Consider the following 22254-nt stretch of genomic DNA (forward strand, 5'->3'; position numbering starts at 1 on the left):
AAGTTTATAAAAAATAAAATACTAAAAACCAGGCCTGGGAGACTCGAACCCGCGCCCTAGCCGGTTCACTGATCTAACAAAGCAGGAGCTAGCCAACTGAGCCATGTCTTAACTTGGTTAACAAATAGAAATAGAAACATATATACAAACAGTGCAGTTACCCTATTGTTTACATAAACCCTAGTTCCCAAATCCTTTCAATTGATCACTAATTATTCGATCTTGATTAAAATCGATATAGGGTTATTTTTAGATGATGAAAAACGAGATGAAATCATGTATCAGTTACCTTCAATGACTACGGGTTGAGGGTTAACAGTGACTTAGGGTTACGGATCACGATCGACTTGGGAACTGGACTTGATGGCTCGTTAGGTTGAAACTGGTTTAGGGTTTAGCGTCGCGAGGTTGCTGAGATGGTGAGGACGGGTTTAATTGAGTTGTTACTAGGTATTTTTAGTGATACAAGTCCGAGTAAGACGCGGTTCGTTAGGGACGAGAATAGCTGTCAATTCTTCATTGTTTTCTATAATTAAAGTGTCGGTATGATCGTGTTTTTATGGAGAATCATCTTTGTAATGTCAATTTCGTGTTATAGGAAGGATTAGACGAGTTTCCATATGAGGGGGGTGTCGGCTATGCTTGGGGAAGAAGAAGGTTAATATATATTTTATTATTATAATTTGAATGATATTTGCAGTTTGGCCCACGGTCTTTAGGGTTGGGTAACAAAAAGTTAATACAATAGTTAGGGGTTGTTCTTGTATATTATTGATAGTTAAAATCAAATAAATAATTAAATAAAAGAAATCTTTTATTAATAATTTTAACCGACTACGAAACGGGTCGGGTACAAAACATGAAACAAAAAAAACCGAAATGTTACATTTGGTTTATTTCATTCGACACATTAGAAGACGATTATTTAATTCTTAACTCGTTTATCATTATTATTATTCACTTGCCTTCAATTTATGGTGAGTTTTATCATTCCCCTATTTTACTGAATTTTCACAAGTTTTGGGGACATATGCGTATTATCTGTATTTCGTATTATTTATATATCTTAAAATAGCAAACGTGTGACTGTGTGTGATACTGTGATCTATCAATTATACTTGTTATACGTTTATTTGTTTACTTTAACGCATTCGGAGAGGTTCATCATATTCTCATTTATAGTATGATCATACGACTTTCACAGTGACCAACGCCCGCTAGCATGGCAATGGTCTAATGAGTCATTATGTACTTATGGTTTGATTTATTTACCGCGATTTATTACGTTTTGCTTATTTATTATATTATTACTAAATCATTGCAAAACTAGTGATAATCTCACTCAACTTTATGTTGACGAACTATATTGTATTTTCTATGCATATGCAGGTTTTCGTTTGACTTAAAGTTTGAAGTTTGGACATCTAGAAAGGACCTTAGGGAATAAATGAAGACAATTTATATTTAAATTTATGTTTGGATTATATTTACTTTTATTTGGATTGTTTGTGTGTCTGGATAATTGGTGCAATTTAATTTGAAATAATAACTTGTTAGATATTGTCATTTTATTTTATGATAGTACCTTTGAGCTGTGAACAATCAGCTCACGCCCCGGCATTTCTGCCGTAGGTTGGGGTGTGACACCTGGAATTGCAAATGGACCTCAACCCAAACAAACATCAGTGGTTGGATCATCTTCTTGTCATATGGTCCAACCACTTATGATTATGAACACTATTTTTCATGAACAGAAGATGATGTCGGCACTTCTCATGAGACCTCCGAGGCTACTCCTGAGCCTACTTCCGAGGCTATTCTTGAGCCTACCCCTGAGCCTAATCAAAACAAAAGGGCAAAAACCTCAAAATCATCATCTATCAATGCTGATGATTTAGCACTTGATATGCAAAAGGTTCTACAATATATTTGATTAAAGACAAAGAATGGCCAACAATTCTTGAATGTTCTGAGAACTAAAAGTTGGTTGGGTTAGAGCCGATAGATCCCCTATTCTTAGCTGCTTTTCATATTTTTCGAGTGTCCTCGGGCATGAGGAAGGCATGAATGACATTGTGAAATATTCCTGACGCATTAAAAGGGTGTATCACGATGGCATTGCTAAATATTCCTAACGTATTTCATGTTAGTTTAATATTCCAATTAATTGTATATCTTTACATAATTATTATCTTTGTGATGCCGCGTATGCATATATACGAGGGTTTAGGCTTGAAGATTTTCGTTGGAGACATGCATTGACCAATAAAGAAAAATTTAACCATGCAAATATAAAACTTCGGAACATCATTAAGCTTGCTTTTGGTGTCTTGAAAACACGATTCCCAATATTGAAAATGATGACACCATTTCCGTTGATTACACAAAGGAACATTACCATTGCATGTTTCGCGCTATATAATTTTATAAGAAAAGATGGTTTGAGCGATGAGTTCTTTACACAATACGATCAACCCAATGTGTCTATACGAAATAGTCATGTGCATGTTGATGCTGATGAGGACGAGTTTGAAGCACATGGTATTGCATTGAATCGGGATTCGGGAATATATGACTCGGTTACAAGATGAAATTGCTAAACAGTTGATGTAAAGTATGGGATGAATGATTTAAAAATTTTTTATTGTAGTTTAATGAATATTATTTCGGTGTTATAAAACTATTATTTAAATTTCAATGTTAAAAAACTCTTTTAATTTTAAAACGTCAGTTTATTTTATCAGTATTTAGACAATTGGTCCACCTCTTCTTCTACAGAGGCCTGCAGATGTGGTTCGTAGACTGCAGACATTTTACCTCTTAAAAAATGCACTACAACTAAGTTTAAAAAGGCAAATTGGAAATAAATAATCCCAACTTTTGTGTATTGGCCGATAATAATCACAACTTTAAAAATCACTACCAATGGTCTCAACTTTCAACTATTTTTGTCTCAATGGACCTCCATTAAAAAACACTTAACGGCGTTATGTTTTTTTCCCAAGTTTCAAACCGATGTTTTATGGCTCCCAACTTTCAAAAATTTTTGTCTCAATGGACCCCTGTTAAAAAACACTTAACGCCGTTATGTTTTTTCCCGAGATTCAAACTGATGTTTTAGGGCTTTTGATCGGAAGAACGATACGATTCAACTGATGTAAAACTTATCTCGAAACAGTGATTTAGTTGACTTGATTTTTGTTAATTGGAAATTCAAACACCTGAACTGAAACATTGTTTTGTCGCTTGGATGACCGGTTCGAGATAAGTTTCACATCGGTCGACTTGTAACGTTCTTTTGATCAAAAGCCCTAAAACATCGGTTTGAAACTCGGAAAAAAACTTAACGGCGTTAAGTTTTTTTTAACAAAGGTCCATTGAGACAAAAATAGGTGAAAGTTGGGACCATTGGTAGTGATTTTTAAAGTTGGGATTATTATCGGCCAATACACAAAAGTTGAGATTATTTATTTCCAATTTGCATTTAAAAAATGAGTACTTAAATGACTCGTATATAGGGCTGGCAGTTATACACGAGACACGAATACACGACACGTACCTACACGAATTTAACAGGTAACGGTAAGTCCTAACAGGTTTCGTGTACTAAATAGGTAGACACGAATTTACCTGTTAATTTTCGGGTCTAAACAGATAAAATACATGTTTACTTGTAAGTACCTGGTTAGATTTTTATAATTAAATATATATATATATATATATATATATATATATAATATTATAATTATAAACTATTATTATCCATTTATCCCCAAACCCTAACTCCCGTTTCCACTTTCACTTTTCCACTTTCACGTTTCCAAACCCTAACTCACTTCTCCATCGCCGCCGCCACTTCTCCGGCCAAACCTCTCTTCGCCCGCCGCCCTTCTCCGGTGATTCCTCTGCCACCACTTCTCAGCTGGCACCACTTCCTCACTGGACTTTCTTAGTTTCTCGTCTCGTTGTCAGAGCCGCTGCCGCCCGCCGATGCTTCCTTCTACTTAGTAATGTTGCTTGATAAAACTATATGAATATGCCCAATTGTCCATATGATTAATATGACTAATTGACTATACTTATTTTGTGTGTAGGTTTGATTGTTTGCTTGCTTGGAATTAAAGATTTGAGAAGAAAGACCAATTGGAGCTTGGAAGTTTGGAACTTGATGTTGTTTGATTAGAATTTGGATGCTTTATTTTAAGACTTTTATGAACTTTCAATGACTTTTGTTTGCTTGTTATTGTTTGCTTCTATGGTTTTTTGCCTTAAAATTGTTAAGGATCATGGATTTATGTTTTATTTTAAGACTCTTATGAACTTTTGACGACTTTTATTTCCCTAAACAGGATGTCAAATATATGTTACTAAACAGCTCTTATCGTGTATTATCGTATATTACAGGTATTAACAGGTTCGTGTTCGTGTTTAGGATACAGGTACACGAAAAGTTTTTGTGTCATATACAGGTATACCCATTTCGTGTTCGTGTCTTATCGTGTTTGTGTCTTATCGTGTACGGGTATACACGATATGCCAGCCCTACTCGTATATCAAATTATGAACAGCTAAAAAAAAGACCATTATAAAATCTATTAAAAGTTGATTGAATTTTATGTACAATACCAGTTTTATTATAATTGTACGCTATATATTTAATTTATTTTATTTAAATTTTCTCTTAACTAATACATTGGTTACCTAAAACCAATGTTTTCAGACCCGGCCTGAACATCGACCCGGACGTTTTACCGGGTCAAAGGTTGGACCGACCCGGGAGGACGGACCGGTGTTTGACCCGGATGATGTCATAAATAATATAATATATATATATATATGTATAACATATAAAAATCAAAAGTCCATACAAAATAGCATAATGAAGTACATATTATGTCATGGTCCATCCAGATTTACAAGCCAAGTCAATGGCTCACTTCAAAACGCCTTGAAAGAGGTCCAAATTATTAGGGTTTCTTAGAAAAATATAATGGCCGAAGACATATTTCTTTCCTTGTAGGTTTTTCTCTTCTGAACCTGCATACTGCCATCTTCTTCTCATCCCTGTAGTGTTTTTCTCTTCTGAACCTGCATACTGCCATCTTCTTCTCATCTATTTTCTTTAATATTTACTTGTAACATAGTTATGTGAAAGTGTAATAGACTTAATCGAGTGTTTGGTTACTCATCTCAGATTCAAGTTCATAACATTGCCGACTAGATTTAAACGAGTATGTAGCAAAATAGATGAAAGATGGCGAAAGGACTTTTGATTTTGGGTTAGATAGATTTCGATTTTGGATCTAGAAACAACAAAGAGGCAAGCAGATCTTGGATTTATCGGTCTGACCGCCGGGTCACCGGGTCCGGTCCGAACGTCGAAATCAAAAACCGGCCGGTCTATTGGAAAACGGGCTGAATACCCCCAACCAGACCGTTGTGCTTACCGGGCCCCGGTCCAACCGGCTGGTCCAGTCTGGGTTTCAAAACATTGCCTGAAACAACTTATAACTTCACAATGAAATTTCTCTCATTTAGTTTTACTCTACACGTCTCGTCTGCTAGCACATTTTCTCGCTTCCTTCAACTGCCATTTAGTTGTACCCGACCCCACACTTCTATGTACTAGTTCGTCACATTTATAATATGTATAACTCAAAAAACGTGTGTATAGATGAAATTTTCCTGAATTTCCGTACCCAGATTTAATGATTTTACGTACGGGTACTCGGCACCCGTAAGAAATATGTAGGGGTTTTTATTGGGATTTTCAAAACTCGTAACTTTAACCGTGTTTTATTGGTATATCCTCAAAGCTTCAAGCGGGCTTTCAAAACCATTGATAATCAGAATACTAAGTACTAGCAGTTCTAATCAAACCCTAGTCCCATTCTCTTCTACTTTCAATCGGTAACTAGTAACAGTCACCATGAATGAAATTTATATTATGGTTGATTTACCGTACCGGTATCGATACCAAGTTTAGTGGAGATTTTCTTTTAAAAGAAATTAAAAGGTGGTACCAAAGCAAATACCGTACCTAAAGTGTTCGTACATTAAATTCGGGTGCGGGTATAGATACCTAGATTTGCTGATTTTCAGTATAAGTACTTTTGAGTACATATACACTGATTTTCAGTATAAGTACTTTTGAGTACATATACAGGTACGGATACGATACCAATCTCATACTAAACGTGTGTACAAATATGAAAGTTCAAAACTTCTTCTCTAAAATTGTGTGGTGGTGAATATGCCTTTGTTGAGGCATGCATTAGCATTTATTAAAATTGTGTGGTGTTGAATTTTGGTTGATGTCTTTACATGAGCCCGAGTGTCTCTATAAAAGCCAAATGGCTCAAATAAAATATAAACACAATATTTATTTACCCTCTGATAAAATGGCTAGCTACAATGTTGAACCAGTTAGCATGATGAATCCTTTAGACCCTGAGGAGTTTAGGAGGCAAGCCCATTTGGTGGTTGATTACTTAGCCGATTACTACTCGAACTTCAAAAAATATCCGGTGTGTAGCCAAGTAGAACCCGGCTATCTCACAAAAACAATGCCCAAATCAGCACCATCGCAACCCGACCCCATCGAAACCATATTGCAAGATGTTCGAAAACATATCATTCCAGACACATGTATGGATTTTTATTGGGATTTTCAAAACTCATAACTTAAACCGTTTTTATTGGGATATCCTCAAGGCTTCAAGCGGGCTTTTCAAAACCATTGATAATCAAAATATTAAGTACTAACATTTCTAATCAAGTCAATTAAACCCTAGTTCCATTATCTTCTTTTAATCAATAACTAGTAACAATCACCATGAATGAATTTTATATTATGGTTGATTTGTTTCATTTTTAGTTTTGGTATTATGTTTTGGTAGTGGTACTACGGTTTTGGTTTTGGTATTATAAACAATTGATTGCCGGTACCGTACCGGTATCGATACCAAATTTAGTGAAAAAAAAAATTTTAAAGAAAAAAGTAGGACCAAAGCAAATACCTACCTAAAGTACCCGTACTCGTACCTGTATCATAAAAATTTGGGTATGAATATGGATACCTAAATTTACTGATTTTTAATATAAGTATTTTTGGATACATATACAGATGCAGTACCAACCTCATCCCTGAATTTGTGTACAAATATGAAAAGATAGAACACTTCTTTAAAATTGTGTGGTGGTGAATATGTCCTTGTTGAGACATGTGTTAGCATTTATTAAAATTGTCTTTATATGAGTCCGAGTGTCTCTATAAAAGCCCAATGGCTCAAATAAAACATAAACACAATATTTATTTACCCTCCTAACAAAATGGGTAGCTACACAATGTTGAACCAGTTAGCATGACGAACCCCTTAGACCCTGAGGAGTTCAGGAGACAAGCTCATCTGGTGGTTGATTTCTTAGCCGATTACTACTCGAACATCGAAAAATATCCGGTGTGTAGCCAAGTAGAACCCGGCTATCTCACCAAAAACAATGCCCGAATTAGCACCATCGCAACCCGACCCCATCGAAACCATATTGCAAGATGTTCAAAAACATATCATTCCAGGCATAACCCATTGGCAAAGTCCTGGTTTTTTGGTTATTTCCAGTCCAATGGAAGTGCCGGAAACTTTCTAGGCGAAATGCTTCTCAACGGGTTTAACACCGTAGGGTTTAACTGGTTGGCTTCTCCTGCTGCCACCGAGCTCGAGATGGTTGTCATGGAGTGGCTTTTGAAGCTTCTTCAACTTCCAAAATCATTCTCGTTTTCGAGTGATGGAGGAGGTGTGATTCATGGGAGTACATGTGAAAGCTTTGTGTGCACATTGATTGCTGCTAGAGAAAAGAAGTTAAATCGGCTTGGGACAACAAGAGAAGCTTTGTGTAAGCTTGTTGTTTATTGCTCTGACCAGACACATTTTTCTCTTCAAAAATCTTGTCAAGTTGTTGGCATTAGTCCGAGCAACATTCGAACGATCCAAACGAAAAAATCCATGAATTTTCAGTTATCTCCGGATGCATTATTAAAGGCAATTGAAGCGGATGTGAAAGCCGGTTTGATCCCACTATACCTGTGCCTCACATTAGGAACAACACCAACGACGGCAGTGGATCCGTTGTATAGCTTGAGTGAGATTGCAAAACGATTCCATATGTGGGTTCATGTGGATGCTGCTTACGCGGGAAGCGCATGCATATGCCCAGAGTTTCGTCACTTTCTTGATGGTGTAGAGGGCGCAAGCTCGTTCAGTTTTAACCCGCACAAATGGTTCTTGACCACTTTAGATTGTTGTTGTCTTTGGGTAAAAGATCGAACCAATCTTACAACGGCTCTTTCTAGTGATCCTGAACTGTTGAAGAATAAAGCAAGTGATACTAAGGAAGTGGTGGACTACAAAGACTGGCAGATTGCGCTTAGTCGTCGGTTTAGAGCCATGAAGTTATGGATGGTAATAAGAAGCTATGGAGTAACCGGCCTACGAGAGGTTATAAGGAAACATGTCAAATTGGCTAGACACTTTGAAGCACTTTTGTTAAATGACAAGAGATTTGAAGTTGTGGTTCCTAGAAAATTTGCTACCGTGTGCTTTAGGGTTTCGCCTTTGGCTAACGATAGTAGCGATGAAGATTCGAATCGTTTGACACGGTCTCTCTTGGAATCATTGAACGGGTCGGGTTTAGTTTACATGACGCATGCGGTAATAGAAGGAGTCTACGTGATTCGGGTTGCAATTGGTGCAACCCTTGTTGAGGAGAAGCATGTTAATATGCTATGGGATATGGTGCAAGAGCATGCAAGTCGTTTGCTAGCTAATGTATGCCAATACTAAATAAGTTGCACCACACCAGTTTCTACTCAAATTCTCTTGTTTTTGGTGTGGTGTTTTTTTAAATGGATCTAGTATTAAATATATAAAAATAATAATGTTATTCGTTCACATAATCAAGCATCGAATTATCACATAACAATCCAAAAGTTGTGAACAAAATATAATAATCCAAAAATGTAGTTTTCTGGTTAAGCAAACCATAAATGAACAGAACACATGAGTTTAACCAAAACTAAATGCTTGCCGGTTACAAATCATAATCATAATCGACTAATAAATAAAAATAATAATGATGATGTGTCACAACTATATTAAATCCTAATTTCTAATTTTTATTCTCCTTAATCCATACTATTCATAGGTCATGGGTTAAAATCATTTTGTTAATTTGGTTATAAAATAGTTAATTTTCCATTCCAATATTCTAATATTTCATCTCATTCATAATAGATATCAATGGGTAATGGACCAAAACCATTTTAACAATCGGGTTCTAAAATAGTCACAAAATTGAAAATAAATATTGATTGAAGATCAAACAAGTAGAAATATGAAAAACAAGTTGAAAATAGCAAAGAACAATATTTTTTTAAGGTTGTTTTTTTCTTTCGATGTCCAGCTTTTTCTCATAAACATTATATGTTGCATTATTCAAGGTAACTAGCAGATATGGTTTAAATTTTTTTATATTGGATGAAGATTTGAATGCTTGTGATAAAACAACAAATGTTGTATTTAAAGAGATTTTATCAAATTTATAAATTTGAGATTCCAGATTTTTTATTGTTTGTACAATATATTTCATTTCTTTTTTACCTTTAATTTTGTTCATTTATTTCGAATAACAAACCTTATTTTTTATTATTTAATAAATCTCGTGTAATACTCGGATTTAAAAGTTAGTAACAGATTAATATACAACTCTAACCATCATTATTTAACTTATTTTTTTTTCCGGTTTTATACCAGTATATATATAGATACCAACCATCATTATTTATTTCTATTTTTAGTTGTATTATAGTATATGAATAAAAAGTTCAAACTTGAAATAAATATTATTGAGAACTTGCTCCATGTTCAGCATATAGATTTTTCTGTCCCCCATAAAAAAAACCATGTATCGTTGAGAACTTGCTCCATGATGTGTTCTGATTGAGAACTTGCTTCATGGTGTGTACTATTAGTGAATCCTGGATCCTTTGTCAATGGGGCGGAAAAAATAGGGCATATTAGACGGAGTCATGTTAGATCGGCTAGTGTTGGAGTAGGTTGGGCTAAAATTTGCATTAAATGTTTTTTTTTTGTTAAACTGATTATATACTAAGACATACGGACTACCGTACATATAAGTTCAAACTTTCCGAAATAAGATCATGATATCAAAATCGTGAGGCGCTCCGAGTCTTTTAAGTCTCGAAAGTCAAGATACTAGATGCAAGAGAAAAGCTTCACGTACGCAGGCAGGTTGTTTGATACTAGAACACTACTAATAAATTATACATGATAATTTTACATTGTTAATACTTAGCATTTGTAATTCACAACTCAACATATTTATAACATACACATTAATCATCTCTATATAATAGAGTTTTACTTCTGCTACTTTTCAGACATCTAAAAATCATATAGAAAATTATAACAAAATTTGAATTTGAAAATATCAACTAAAAACATCAAATTTATGGTAAGTGTTATAATTTGACCACTAAAATGTAAAAAGATTATTTGTAATCTTTGAGCTATTCAGGATGGTTAGAGAATAGGAAATAGATGTATATCAGTAACTTTGTCAAATATGCATCTTCCTTTGTTACATAAGGTACACATATATATATATATATACTATTGGAATCACTGTTTAGGAGACATACACCATAAATTTGTGTTGAAATTTTTCATCCATTCACATGGATGTTTTACCCACACGTTTATAACAGTAAGATACTAAAAATGACTCATGTCGATAGCTCATCTCATAAACACCTCTATTTTAAGGGATTTTAGACACGTAAAAGGGTTTCAGGAAGGGGTATATAAGAGAGAAATTGCGTATAACAAGGGTGCCTGAATAGCAAATAGGGTGTTTGAATAAACACTATCAAATCTTATAGATAATGAGAGGAAAAAGTGAGGCATAAAAATTCAAAATATTAAAAAAGCATACAAATACTTACAAAAGTCCATATTTTTTACAAACGTTATCCCTTTTTATTTGGGCTAGAACCAAGGCATCTGCTTAAAGGTGGTCAATCAGTGTTGGCAAATACTCAGATATCTTTTCGTCATTCTCCTCTCTTTTATTAGCTCGATGACCTCCTCATTTCGTTTGTCTCTTTAGTCCATGCATTCCGAATGCTGATACCAAAGGTTGCACATATCCTGGAGTCGACGTTTCATTTCATCGAATTCGTCTTTCAATTCGACACTCGTCGACGATGACCCCGTCCGACTCTCCTTTCCATAAATTCTTCTACCAAGCGAGCGTCGCAACTCCAAATCCTCATCCTCGCCATCCAAGGATACTATCATTGTTTAAGTCGAAGTTTTGAGCATTGGACTTGGATGTTTATGGATCAACCAAAGATGAGGTTTTAGACCTTTTTGGCGCCGGTCTGTTTCTCGACGACATGGGGGGTACGGTGGCCGTTTCGTCTTAGGAACCAAACGTTGGGCCCATGTTCACAGGCGATCAAACACCGACCTGGTTATGAACAAAGTTTCCGGGCATATTTAGGAGATTCGTGTACCCCCAACATGTTCGATTCAAAATACTCGCTCACTTGGTAGTTTGTGGTCGGTATCGGTCAGGTAGTGTTTGGGCGTAGGTCGATTGAGTTGGTTTGGTGTAGGGCTCTCAATTCGGGTCTTATCGTGTTTAATTATTTGAAAAAAATAAACATTGTTTCCAGCATACTAATATCAATTATTTGAAAAGATAAACAAATCACATAGCACATTTTTTTATTAACAGATCGTATCGTGTTTTAAATGTGTTCAATTGACAGCCCTAGCTTGGCGAGAAAAAAACAAATATTGGGATGCACCTTGGGTTGACTTTAAAAAAAGAATTGAGTAAAGAATGAAAGAGTGAAGTGGAGAGTTATGTTTAAAAAAACAGTGTTCTAAAACTCGGCCCCGCCGGTCTGATCGAGCCCCGGTCCCTATACCGGGCCGGGTGAGGGTATTTGGCCGTTTTCTAAAACCCCGGCCGAGTTTTGCGGGTGACTGTCGGCCCGGACCCGGTGACCCGACGGGTGAATCGGTAAGACTCATTTTTTTTATTAAATCCAAAATAAAATATGCATGCTAGGATTCGAACTTGGATCATTTCTGATATAGAAATTATAATAATTACCACATAAGGCAACCTATCAAACTTCAGTGATTTCTTTATTAATAAAACATAAATGATATATAATTTAAAAAATAATGTATAAACATAAATAAACATTAAAGTTTGTTATCATTATTATTGTTGGTTATTATTACTTTTTATATGTATATGAATTATATATATATATATATATGACCTCATCTGAGTCAAACACCGATCTGTCCTTTCGGATCAGTCCGATCTTTGATCCGATAAGGCGTCCGGGTCAAGATCCAGACCAGGTCTGAAAACATTGTAAAAAACTAGAGTGGATCACCACTTCACCCATAATAATATAATAATAATTAAACCTTTGGGTGGGTGAGAGTGAGGGTGGGGGTGGGGGGGTTGATGTGGAACACCACTACATCTATAAAATGAAAATAACCCCTCCGCCGATGTTACGTCACATGTCAAAAATCTCTTTCATTTTATAGTCCTCCACTTCACATAGGCTTGCGACCTTGATTTAAAGATCCCCAGGCTTTTTATTCAAATAAAAAAAATAAAGAAAAAACAAGTAAGCAAAGACCATTTTGAAGATCCCACTTTTAACTAGTTAGTTAAAACTTAACGCTGCGTTCCCGAGTCTCATTTAACAGGGGGAGAGGAAGGAAAAGAGAGGAAAATATGAAAAAATCATGTTCCTGAGATTTTTTAAGAAAGGGAGGGGAGGGGAAATGATGGAAAATGTGAACATATTATCATCATCCCAAATTGGAGAGATTAGGAGAGAAAATACTTATGTTTAATAATAATTTTCTATTAATTCCTAAATTACCCTTATATCTAACTTCTATTATAGTTTACTTAAAGGGTATAATAGAAAAATTGCAACTTTTCTTTCTTTTCCTCTTAACTCGGGAACAACAAAAATCTTTAATTTCCTTTTCTTTTTATTAAACTCAGGAACACGAAATAAAATCAAAGATTTTTCTTCCCCTAGCTTTCTTTCCTGTTATAATTTTCTTTCCTTCCTCTCCCCTCGTTAAATGAGACTCGGGAACACAATGTAAGAAGACAACATACATACATAGATATAGATAGATACATATAGTTTGCTTGGTAAAGACTTTGACTTGTGTTTTACAGTTTGACCCCACAACACAACACAAACCCTAACGCCGTCTGTCTGTCTGTCTTTGATCTTGCCGGAATCCCATCGGAGTTTGTCATAAGGTGGCAGAATCGCGTTAGATAGACCGTCTGGAATCTTTCAATTTGATTCGTACGGTCTATCCCACGCTAATCTGCTTTCTGGGTACCCTTTCTTTACAACCATACATACATACATACATACATGCATACATTCAGTCAACTAGTAAGCATATTATTATTCTTATTCTTCAATACCCTTTTTATTATTATTTTCATAAAGTAAGCATCTTTTCTAGTTCTAGTTGTTATCCCATCTCTTGAAACAAATTGATTATTTGATTCTTTACAATTATTATTATCTTTTAGATTCTTGATAATCAAACCAAAATTACTGAAACAATGGATGCTGACAACCCTTCTTACTGGCTGGATGCATGTGAGGACATTGATCTTGGCGAATTCGTTCAACCTGATTCGGCTGCTCTCATTGTTGTTCCGTCCGATGTCGTCGATCCTAGTTTCTCCGACGGTGTTCTCGATAGTATCCCGGCCGTCGTCGAGGCGCAACCCGCAGTCACGCCTGTGTCTAACGGTGTCAAGAGAGGTCATGGTGAGGTTAACAAGTCGAACGAGGGTGATGTCGGGAACCGGGAAAGGTTTGGGAAAAGGGTTCGGGTTGAACGGGAAAGGGTTTGTAGGAAGAGGGGTCGTGATAGTCGTGATTGTGATGTGAGGGATAAAGGTTTTACGAGAAGGCGAGAGCAGCATTGTAATGGCGGAAGAGGGAATAGGGATTTGGATTGGAGGGAAGGAAGGGGGTATTGGGAGAGGGACCGTTTGGGGACGAACGATATGGTGTTTCATCCCGGTTCTTGGGAATCGAGTGGTAACCGGGATGTCAAGGCGCATGTTGAAAAGAATAATGACGGCAATGAAGGGGAGTTGAAGAAAGATGAATCCAAGAAAAAAGTCGCAAGGGAACATGCGCGCAAGTACCAGTTAGATGTTCTTGGACAAGCGAAAAACAAAAATACTATAGCGTTTTTAGAGACGGGGGCCGGGAAGACTCTTATTGCTGTACTCCTTATAAAGAGTATGTATGATGATTTGCATAAACAAGGCAAGAAGATGCTGGCTGTGTTTTTGGTTCCAAAGGTGCCACTTGTTTATCAGGTAATTTTGTTACAGATATTAACAGATCGTTTTTTTTAAACATGTAGTTCATGGTCTGAAGTTTATGTTATCTTAATCACATGTGCAGCAAGCGGAAGTTATACGTGAGCAAACGGGCTACGAAGTTGGTCATTATTGTGGAGAGATGGGCCAAGATTTTTGGGACGCCAGGAGATGGCAACGGGAGTTTGAGAAGAAACATGTAACTTCTGACCACATGGAAAATTTATACACTTGTTAACATTTAGTTAATTTTGCCATTCTGAAATTCAATTTATTTGTCGTGTAGGTTCTAGTGATGACTGCTCAAATTCTTTTGAATATTCTCAGACATAGCATAATAAAAATGGAAGCAATAAATTTGCTTATTTTAGACGAGTGCCATCATGCTGTGAAGAAACATCCTTACTCTTTGGTGATGTCTGAGTTTTATCACACAACAGCTAAGGAGAAAAGGCCATCTGTTTTCGGAATGACCGCCTCGCCTGTTAACCTAAAGGGTAAAGTAGTCATTTTTCATGTTGCCGAATTTTGTAATGCTTTTTTGATGCAAACTAGTGATGAAGCTGAATCAATACTTATTATCAATTTTTGTTTTTCATGTAGGTGTCTCTAGTCAAGTAGATTGTGCCATAAAGATCCGTAATCTCGAAACAAAACTCGATTCTGTTGTTTGTACGATAAAAGACCGCAAAGAGCTTGAGAAACATGTTCCAATGCCAATAGAAACTGTAGTGGAGTATGATAAAGCAGCTAGTTTATGGTCACTACATGAGCAGATTAAGCAAATGGAAGTTGAAGTTTGGAAAGCTGCACAATCAAGTTCTAGAAGAAGCAAGTGGCAATTTATGGGAGCCAGAGATGCTGGCGGGGTTAAGGAGGAGCTTCGCCAAGTTTACGGCGTCTCTGAAAGAACAGAAGGTGACGGGGCTGCTAATTTCATTCAAAAACTGAGAGCTATTAATTATGCACTTGATGAGTTGGGCCAGTGGTGCGCTTACAAGGTACACGAAAGGTTATTAGATTATTTGTTATTCTTATGTCGGGTTCTGGTATTAATGTGATTTGTAAAACTTGTGTGTTAACAGGTTGCAGAGTCGTTTTTGACAGCGTTGCAAAGTGATGAAAGGGCAAACTTCCAGCTAGATGTGAAGTTTCAAGAATCCTACTTGAGCAAAGTTGTTTCTTTGTTGCAATGCCAACTATCTGAGGGTGCGGTTTTACAAAACAATGGTGGAGAAGTTAGTGAGAAGGGGTGTGAATCGACTTGCGTTGATGAGATTGAGGAAGGCGAGCTTCCTGACACTCAGGGTGAGTATATTCTTTCCATCTCTCGGTTAGGCATGCCAACATTATTTTGAAGTACATTATTGGTAGAGGACATTGGTTCATTTATCTTTTGTAGCATTAGGTAAGGGTAAAATTAGGCTTTTGAAAAGAATGTTATGCTTGCATTTTCTTGGTTGAGAGTCCTTTAGTCACACACCATAAACTCACATAATTTAAAATCTTGCATTTTTAATTATTATTTTTGTTTAATTCATTATAGTTGTCTCTGGTGGAGAGCATGTGGACGTGGTAATAGGAGCTGCGGTGGCTGATGGAAAAGTGACCCCGAAAGTCCAGTCGTTGATCCAGATACTTCTCAAGTATCAACACATGGAGGATTTTCGGGCCATTATATTTGTTGAACGAGTTGTCGCTGCCCTTGTTCTTCCAAAGGTTTAGTATTACTGCCTATTCTTTTACTCACACATAATTATTGTCCACAGACAAAACAATTTATAAATTTATTGTATGAACAATTAATGCAGATTTAAGTTAGTGAAGCGCCAGTAATACCGAAAATTCATTTAAGATACTAATTAACTAATAAAACTTGCAAGATTGAATGATTAGACCATATGAGTAGCCAATGGTAACTTGGGGAAATTAGTAAATTATAACTATTCTTTTCTGCAAGTGGAAAATTTGTTTTGAGACAATTTGAAATAATATTATGGAATGAACGTGACATTATGGTGAAACGTGCAGGTTTTTGCGGAGCTTCCATCTCTAAATTTCATTAATTCAGCGAGTCTGATAGGGCACAACAATAGTCAGGAGATGCGCTCTTCTCAAATGCAGGATACTATTTCTAGATTCCGAGATGGAAGGGTATGCATTTTAGAAATTGGGTTGATTTGTCTTATGATTTATCTTCATCTGATCAAATTGGTTAAGGCGTTATGCTAAAAGACTTGGCTAGGTTGTGACTGAATATAATGATTAATGATTGATTGTCCCTGATTTATAGGTGACACTTTTAGTTGCCACCAGTGTGGCAGAGGAAGGTCTTGATATTCGCCAATGCAATGTTGTTATTCGGTTTGACCTTGCAAAAACTGTGTTGGCATATATACAATCTCGGGGCCGGGCCAGAAAGCCCGGATCTGATTATATTCTAATGGTTGAGAGGTAATGGCCGTTATTACATCTTAATATTTGACAAGAGCGCTTAAAAATTTGAATTTTTGATTAATGCTATCTTTTTTTTTTCAGAGGAAATTTGTCACACGAGGCGTTTTTGAGGAACGCTAGAAATAGTGAAGAAACTTTGAGGAAAGAGGCAATTGAAAGAACTGACCTCAGTCATCTTAAGGATACTTCAAAGTTAATTTCCATAGAGCCGGCACTTGGTACGGTCTACCAGGTGGAATCAACTGGTGCTGTTGTGAGTTTAAATTCTGCTGTTGGGCTTATTCATTTCTACTGCTCTCAACTCCCTAGTGACAGGTCACATCACTATATTTTGTTACGTTACTGTATGCGTGAAGGGATCTTAGCTTTTGTTTAATATTTTTGTGGAACCATTTTGCAGGTATTCAATTCTTCGTCCTGAGTTTACTATGGAGCGACATGAGAACCCTGAAGGCCCGACTGAATACTCATGCAGACTTCAACTTCCTTGTAACGCACCATATGAGAATCTTGAAGGCCCTGTATGCAGTTCAATGCGCGTTGCACAACAGGTACGCGTTATACCTTTACGCATTAGCATTAGGTGAACTATTACTAAAAGATAGCTTATCTTGAATAAATGTAGTTTATCTTAAATAAGTTCAAGGAACTTTGTAAAGTTACTTTTTTTAAATATGCAGGCGGTTTGTTTAGCTGCGTGTAAGAAGCTTCATGAAATGGGAGCATTTACCGACATGCTGTTGCCAGATAAGGGAAGTAAGGGAGAAGGTGCGAAAGCTGATGAAAATGATGAAGGAGACCCGTTACCAGGAACTGCTAGACATAGGGAGTTTTATCCCGAAGGTGTAGCTAATATTCTTCAGGTGAGTTTTGTGTTTTTACCTTGACCAACCCATTGGCTTGTTCTGAATCATATTCGGTTTATTTGTTTATATATGACAGGGTGATTGGATTCTGTCTGGTAGAGATGAACATGATAATTCCAAACTGTTTCGTGTCTATATGTATGTTGTGAAATGCGTTAATGTCGGCTCCACAAAAGATTCATTTTTGACTCAAGTTTCAGAGTTCGCAGTGCTTTTCGGCAATGAACTGGATGCAGAGGTTCATCAATCATCTACTTTTTAAAACTTTTGTGTCATCGTATACTTATTAATAAATGGGCATTCTCTGACGAAGAAACGTTTTTCTTAAAGGTGTTATCGATGTCAACGGAGCTCTTTATTGCCCGAACAATGACAACTGAGGCATCTCTTGTCTTTCGGGGGTGCATTGAAGTTACTAAAAGTCAGGTTGGTTGCTTATATTTGCTTATAGTTTTTAGTCACAGTTGTATGTAGACTATGCAGTCACTTTTTAACAATTTTAATTAACTACAGTTGGATTCATTGAAGAGCTTTCATGTAAGACTAATGAGCATTGTACTGGATGTGGATGTGGAGCCATCAACTACTCCCTGGGATCCCGCCAAAGCGTATTTGTTTGTGCCCGTTTGTGGTATAAAAGAACAGGAAAAGCAAATTGATTGGGATACCATAGAGAACATTATAAAAAAATCTGCGTGGAACAACCCACTTCAGAGAGCCCGCCCCGATGTGTACCTTGGAACAAATGAACGAACGCTGGGTGGGGACCGCAGAGAATACGGATACGGGAAACTACGCGGGCAAAAGTCACATCCTACTTATGGTGTTAGAGGAGCTGTAGCACAATTTGATGTTGTCAAAGCATCTGGATTGGTTCCCGATCGAGCGGCTAATGGAAACTTAACAGATGGAAAGTTGATGATGGCTGATTCGTGTACCGACGCGCAGGATCTTGTTGGAAGGATTGTTACAGCAGCTCATTCTGGGAAGAGGTTTTACGTTGATTCTGTACGATTTGAAATGACAGCGGAGAACTCGTTTCCTAGGAAAGACGGTTACCTTGGTCCACTTGAGTACACTTCATATGCTGATTACTATAAGCAGAAGTAAGCAGATGGATAGATACCTTGAATTTATTATAACCTTTTTCGTTTCAGTTCGTTAGCATATCATCTTATTATTGTGAAAATATAGGTATGGAGTAGACCTGATGTATAAACAGCAACCGCTGATAAGAGGGCGTGGAGTGTCATACTGCAAAAATCTACTGTCACCTCGGTTTGAGCATTCGGAAGGTAACTGCTACTCTTAAACTATGTTAAAAGTAATAATGGATGGCTTAAGATTTATTTTAATTCTTCAGGTCATGAAGGTGAGTCAGAAGATACACCTGATAAAACATATTATGTGTTCCTCCCTCCAGAGCTTTGTTTTGTGCACCCTCTTAGCGGATCAATAATTCGCGGGGCACAGAGATTACCGTCAATAATGAGGAGGGTTGAAAGCATGTTGCTTGCGGTTCAGCTTAAGAATGTTATTAGTTATCCTGTTCCTGCATATAAGGTATGTTTTATTTTCCAAATTGTCATATGACCGCTATCTTATTATAATAACCTCGTGTACAGATTTTGGAAGCTTTGACCGCGGCTTCATGCCAGGAAACGTTTTGCTATGAAAGAGCGGAGTTGCTAGGAGATGCTTATCTAAAATGGGTTGTTAGTCGGTATCTTTTTCTCAGGCATCCGCAAAAACACGAAGGCCAGCTCACCAGAATGAGACAGCAAATGGTTAGCAACATGGTGTTGTACCAGTATGCTCTTACGAAGGGGCTTCAATCGTATATCCAAGCGGACCGATTTGCTCCATCTAGATGGGCTGCTCCAGGGGTCCTACCGGTTTTTGACGAGGATGATAAGGAAACTGATTTCTTGTCAGATCAAGAAACGGGCGCAATCACGGAGACTATAAATGATGAGCTGGAGGATGGCGAGCTGGACGAGGGTGATTCAAGTTCTTATCGGGTGTTATCCAGTAAGACACTTGCTGACGTGGTTGAAGCGTTAATTGGAGTTTATTACGTTGAAGGTGGAAAACAAGCTGCGAATCATTTCATGAAATGGGTCGGGATCCAGGTCGATTTCGATCCCGCCACCGAGATAGAGACGCAAGCACGGGCACCTGGCGCTGTTCTAGATAGTATATTAAGGAGTGTTGATTTTGGTGCCATAGAGGGCAGTTTGAACTTTAAGTTTCAGGATAAAAGTCTGCTTGTTGAAGCCATTACTCATGCTTCTAGACCGTCTTCCGGTGTTTCATGTTACCAGCGGTTGGAGTTTGTTGGCGATGCGGTTCTTGATCACCTTATTACAAAACACTTGTTTTTTATGTACACCGATCTCCCACCGGGACGCTTAACTGATCTGCGGGCGGCCGCTGTAAATAATGAGAACTTTGCACGTGTTGCTGTTAAGCATAGACTTCATGTGCATCTCAGGCATGGGTCAAGTGCCCTTGAAAAACAGGTATTCAGTGTAAACTTTTGGTCGTTTAACAAACCGCTACTGTAATTAACTTGCGCAAGTTTTAACTGAACTTTTTTTGAGCAGATACGAGATTTTGTGAAGGAGGTTGAGAGTGAAGTGTCAAAACCAGGGTTCAACTCATTTGGTCTTGGAGATTGCAAAGCTCCAAAAGTCCTCGGTGACATTTTTGAATCTATTGCTGGTGCTGTCTTCTTAGACAGCCAGCGGGACACGTCGTCTGTTTGGAAGGTAAGTTGGTTGCTAAATCTAGTCCAGACTAATTCACCATTTTACTTTTGAAGCACGTGTTTTTATGTTAACTTCGCTTGGTTGCGATACAGGTTTTCCAGCCTCTGTTGCATCCAGTGGTGACACCAGAAACGCTCCCAATGCATCCGGTACGGGAGCTACAAGAACGTTGTCAGCAACAGGCTGAAGGGCTGGAGTACAAGGCCACCCGAAATGGTAATGTGGCTACCGTTCAAGTGTTTGTTGATGGTGTCCAGGTTGGCATTGCTCAAAATCCTCAAAAGAAAATGGCTCAGAAGTTGGCTGCTCGTAACGCTCTGGCTGCATTAAAAGCGAAAGAAACGGAAGCGGAAGCAGCCAAAGAGAAGGAAAATGAAGAGAATGGCAAGAAGAAGAATGGGAGTCAAACGTTTACTAGACAAACTTTGAATGACATTTGTTTGCGCAGAAATTGGCCAATGCCATCGTATCGGTTAGTAACTGCAAACTGCGCAGGGTTTTTTTTAATTATTTTTAGATTAACCTATTACGTTATTGTGGCATATATAGGTGTGTGAGCGAAGGTGGTCCTGCACACGCAAAACGGTTTATATTTGCTGTACGGGTAAATACGTCTGATAAAGGGTGGACCGACGAATGTGTGGGAGAGCCAATGCCAAGTGTAAAGAAAGCTAAAGATTCAGCTGCAGCTTTGCTATTGGAGCTTCTAAATAGGTTGTATGCGTATAATTGCTAACTCATGATTCTAACGTCGAATGTTTAACAAACGAGCTTGATTCTGAGAACACATACAGATACATATGCTGAGTTTTTTTTTTTCATTCATTCTCTTGGATTATGTATTTGACATCATTGGTGGATGGAACCATTAAAAACTCAAATCTTGTATTACATATTGGATCTTTTGAGCTACTAGAATTTTAAACTCAAATCTTGTATTACTAAGTACACTACCATAACTTTTTTTTTTGTATTCATCAATATGCCCATGGGTATGAATCGAATACCGAACCTAGGCTGACTGATATTTAAAACATGATTCATGAACAATACTCAATGTTGACAGGGTAAATTCATGTGTATGCTGCTTGATGCGGCTTTGAAAACTGGAGCGGATCAAAACAGGAACTGGCTAGCGTAACTGTATGCCAATTGTTTACGTTTGAATCGGGTTTGGGAGGGGAATTAAGGTTGAGAGTAGAGGTGCACAAATCGGGTTCACCTTGAAAACCCGAACCGGTTCGGAACCGGTTTTTTTCACACCGGGTAGAAAATGAAACCGGTTCCAGTCAAGAACCGGTTCGGTTCCCGACCCGAACCGATGCCCAGAAATGCAAACTTTTAGGAACCGGGTAGGGTTGGAACCACACCGGTTATTACGTAAAAACCGGTTCCACCGGTTTTTTTTGAAATTCAAACAATATAGCCGTTAGAAACCGATTCCAACGGCTATATAGCCGTTTTTGACCGTTGGAACCGGTTTTATTACTATATTTAGCCATTTTTCATTCTATAAATACCAATGTATGAGTGTGTACTTGTTAAATCACTTCCAAAACTATAAAACACACTCCAAAACACAATTAAGCTTAAACCGACAACAAATGGCAACTAATGACGACGTTGTTATGGTGATCGAAACAACAAGATGCCCCGATGTTTGGGTT

General features: G+C 37.4%; 1 protein-coding gene and 1 pseudogene across 1 annotated transcript; both read left to right on the top strand.

The window, feature by feature from the left end:
* The first annotated feature begins 6401 nt into the window (after positions 1 to 6401).
* On the top strand, positions 6402 to 14090 carry LOC143583290 (tyrosine decarboxylase-like; annotated as a pseudogene).
* On the top strand, positions 14054 to 21417 carry LOC143583281 (endoribonuclease Dicer homolog 1-like). The gene is made up of 20 exons (XM_077065627.1): positions 14054 to 14490; positions 14579 to 14692; positions 14780 to 14990; positions 15097 to 15494; positions 15579 to 15801; positions 16040 to 16212; positions 16525 to 16647; positions 16787 to 16947; positions 17032 to 17265; positions 17351 to 17501; positions 17631 to 17813; positions 17893 to 18054; positions 18147 to 18242; positions 18330 to 18922; positions 19011 to 19111; positions 19180 to 19379; positions 19442 to 20338; positions 20423 to 20587; positions 20680 to 21059; positions 21137 to 21417. Exons 1-20 carry the CDS (start codon positions 14170 to 14172, stop codon positions 21321 to 21323), a joined length of 5073 nt encoding a protein of 1690 aa, XP_076921742.1. The 5' UTR covers positions 14054 to 14169; the 3' UTR covers positions 21324 to 21417.
* Positions 21418 to 22254: the final 837 nt, after the last annotated feature.

This window comes from Bidens hawaiensis, unplaced genomic scaffold (genome assembly GCF_021521415.1).
Source record: "Bidens hawaiensis isolate Kalapana, Puna unplaced genomic scaffold, B.hawaiensis_p1.1 tig00032354_1, whole genome shotgun sequence".
NCBI classification, from domain to species: Eukaryota; Viridiplantae; Streptophyta; class Magnoliopsida; order Asterales; family Asteraceae; genus Bidens; species Bidens hawaiensis.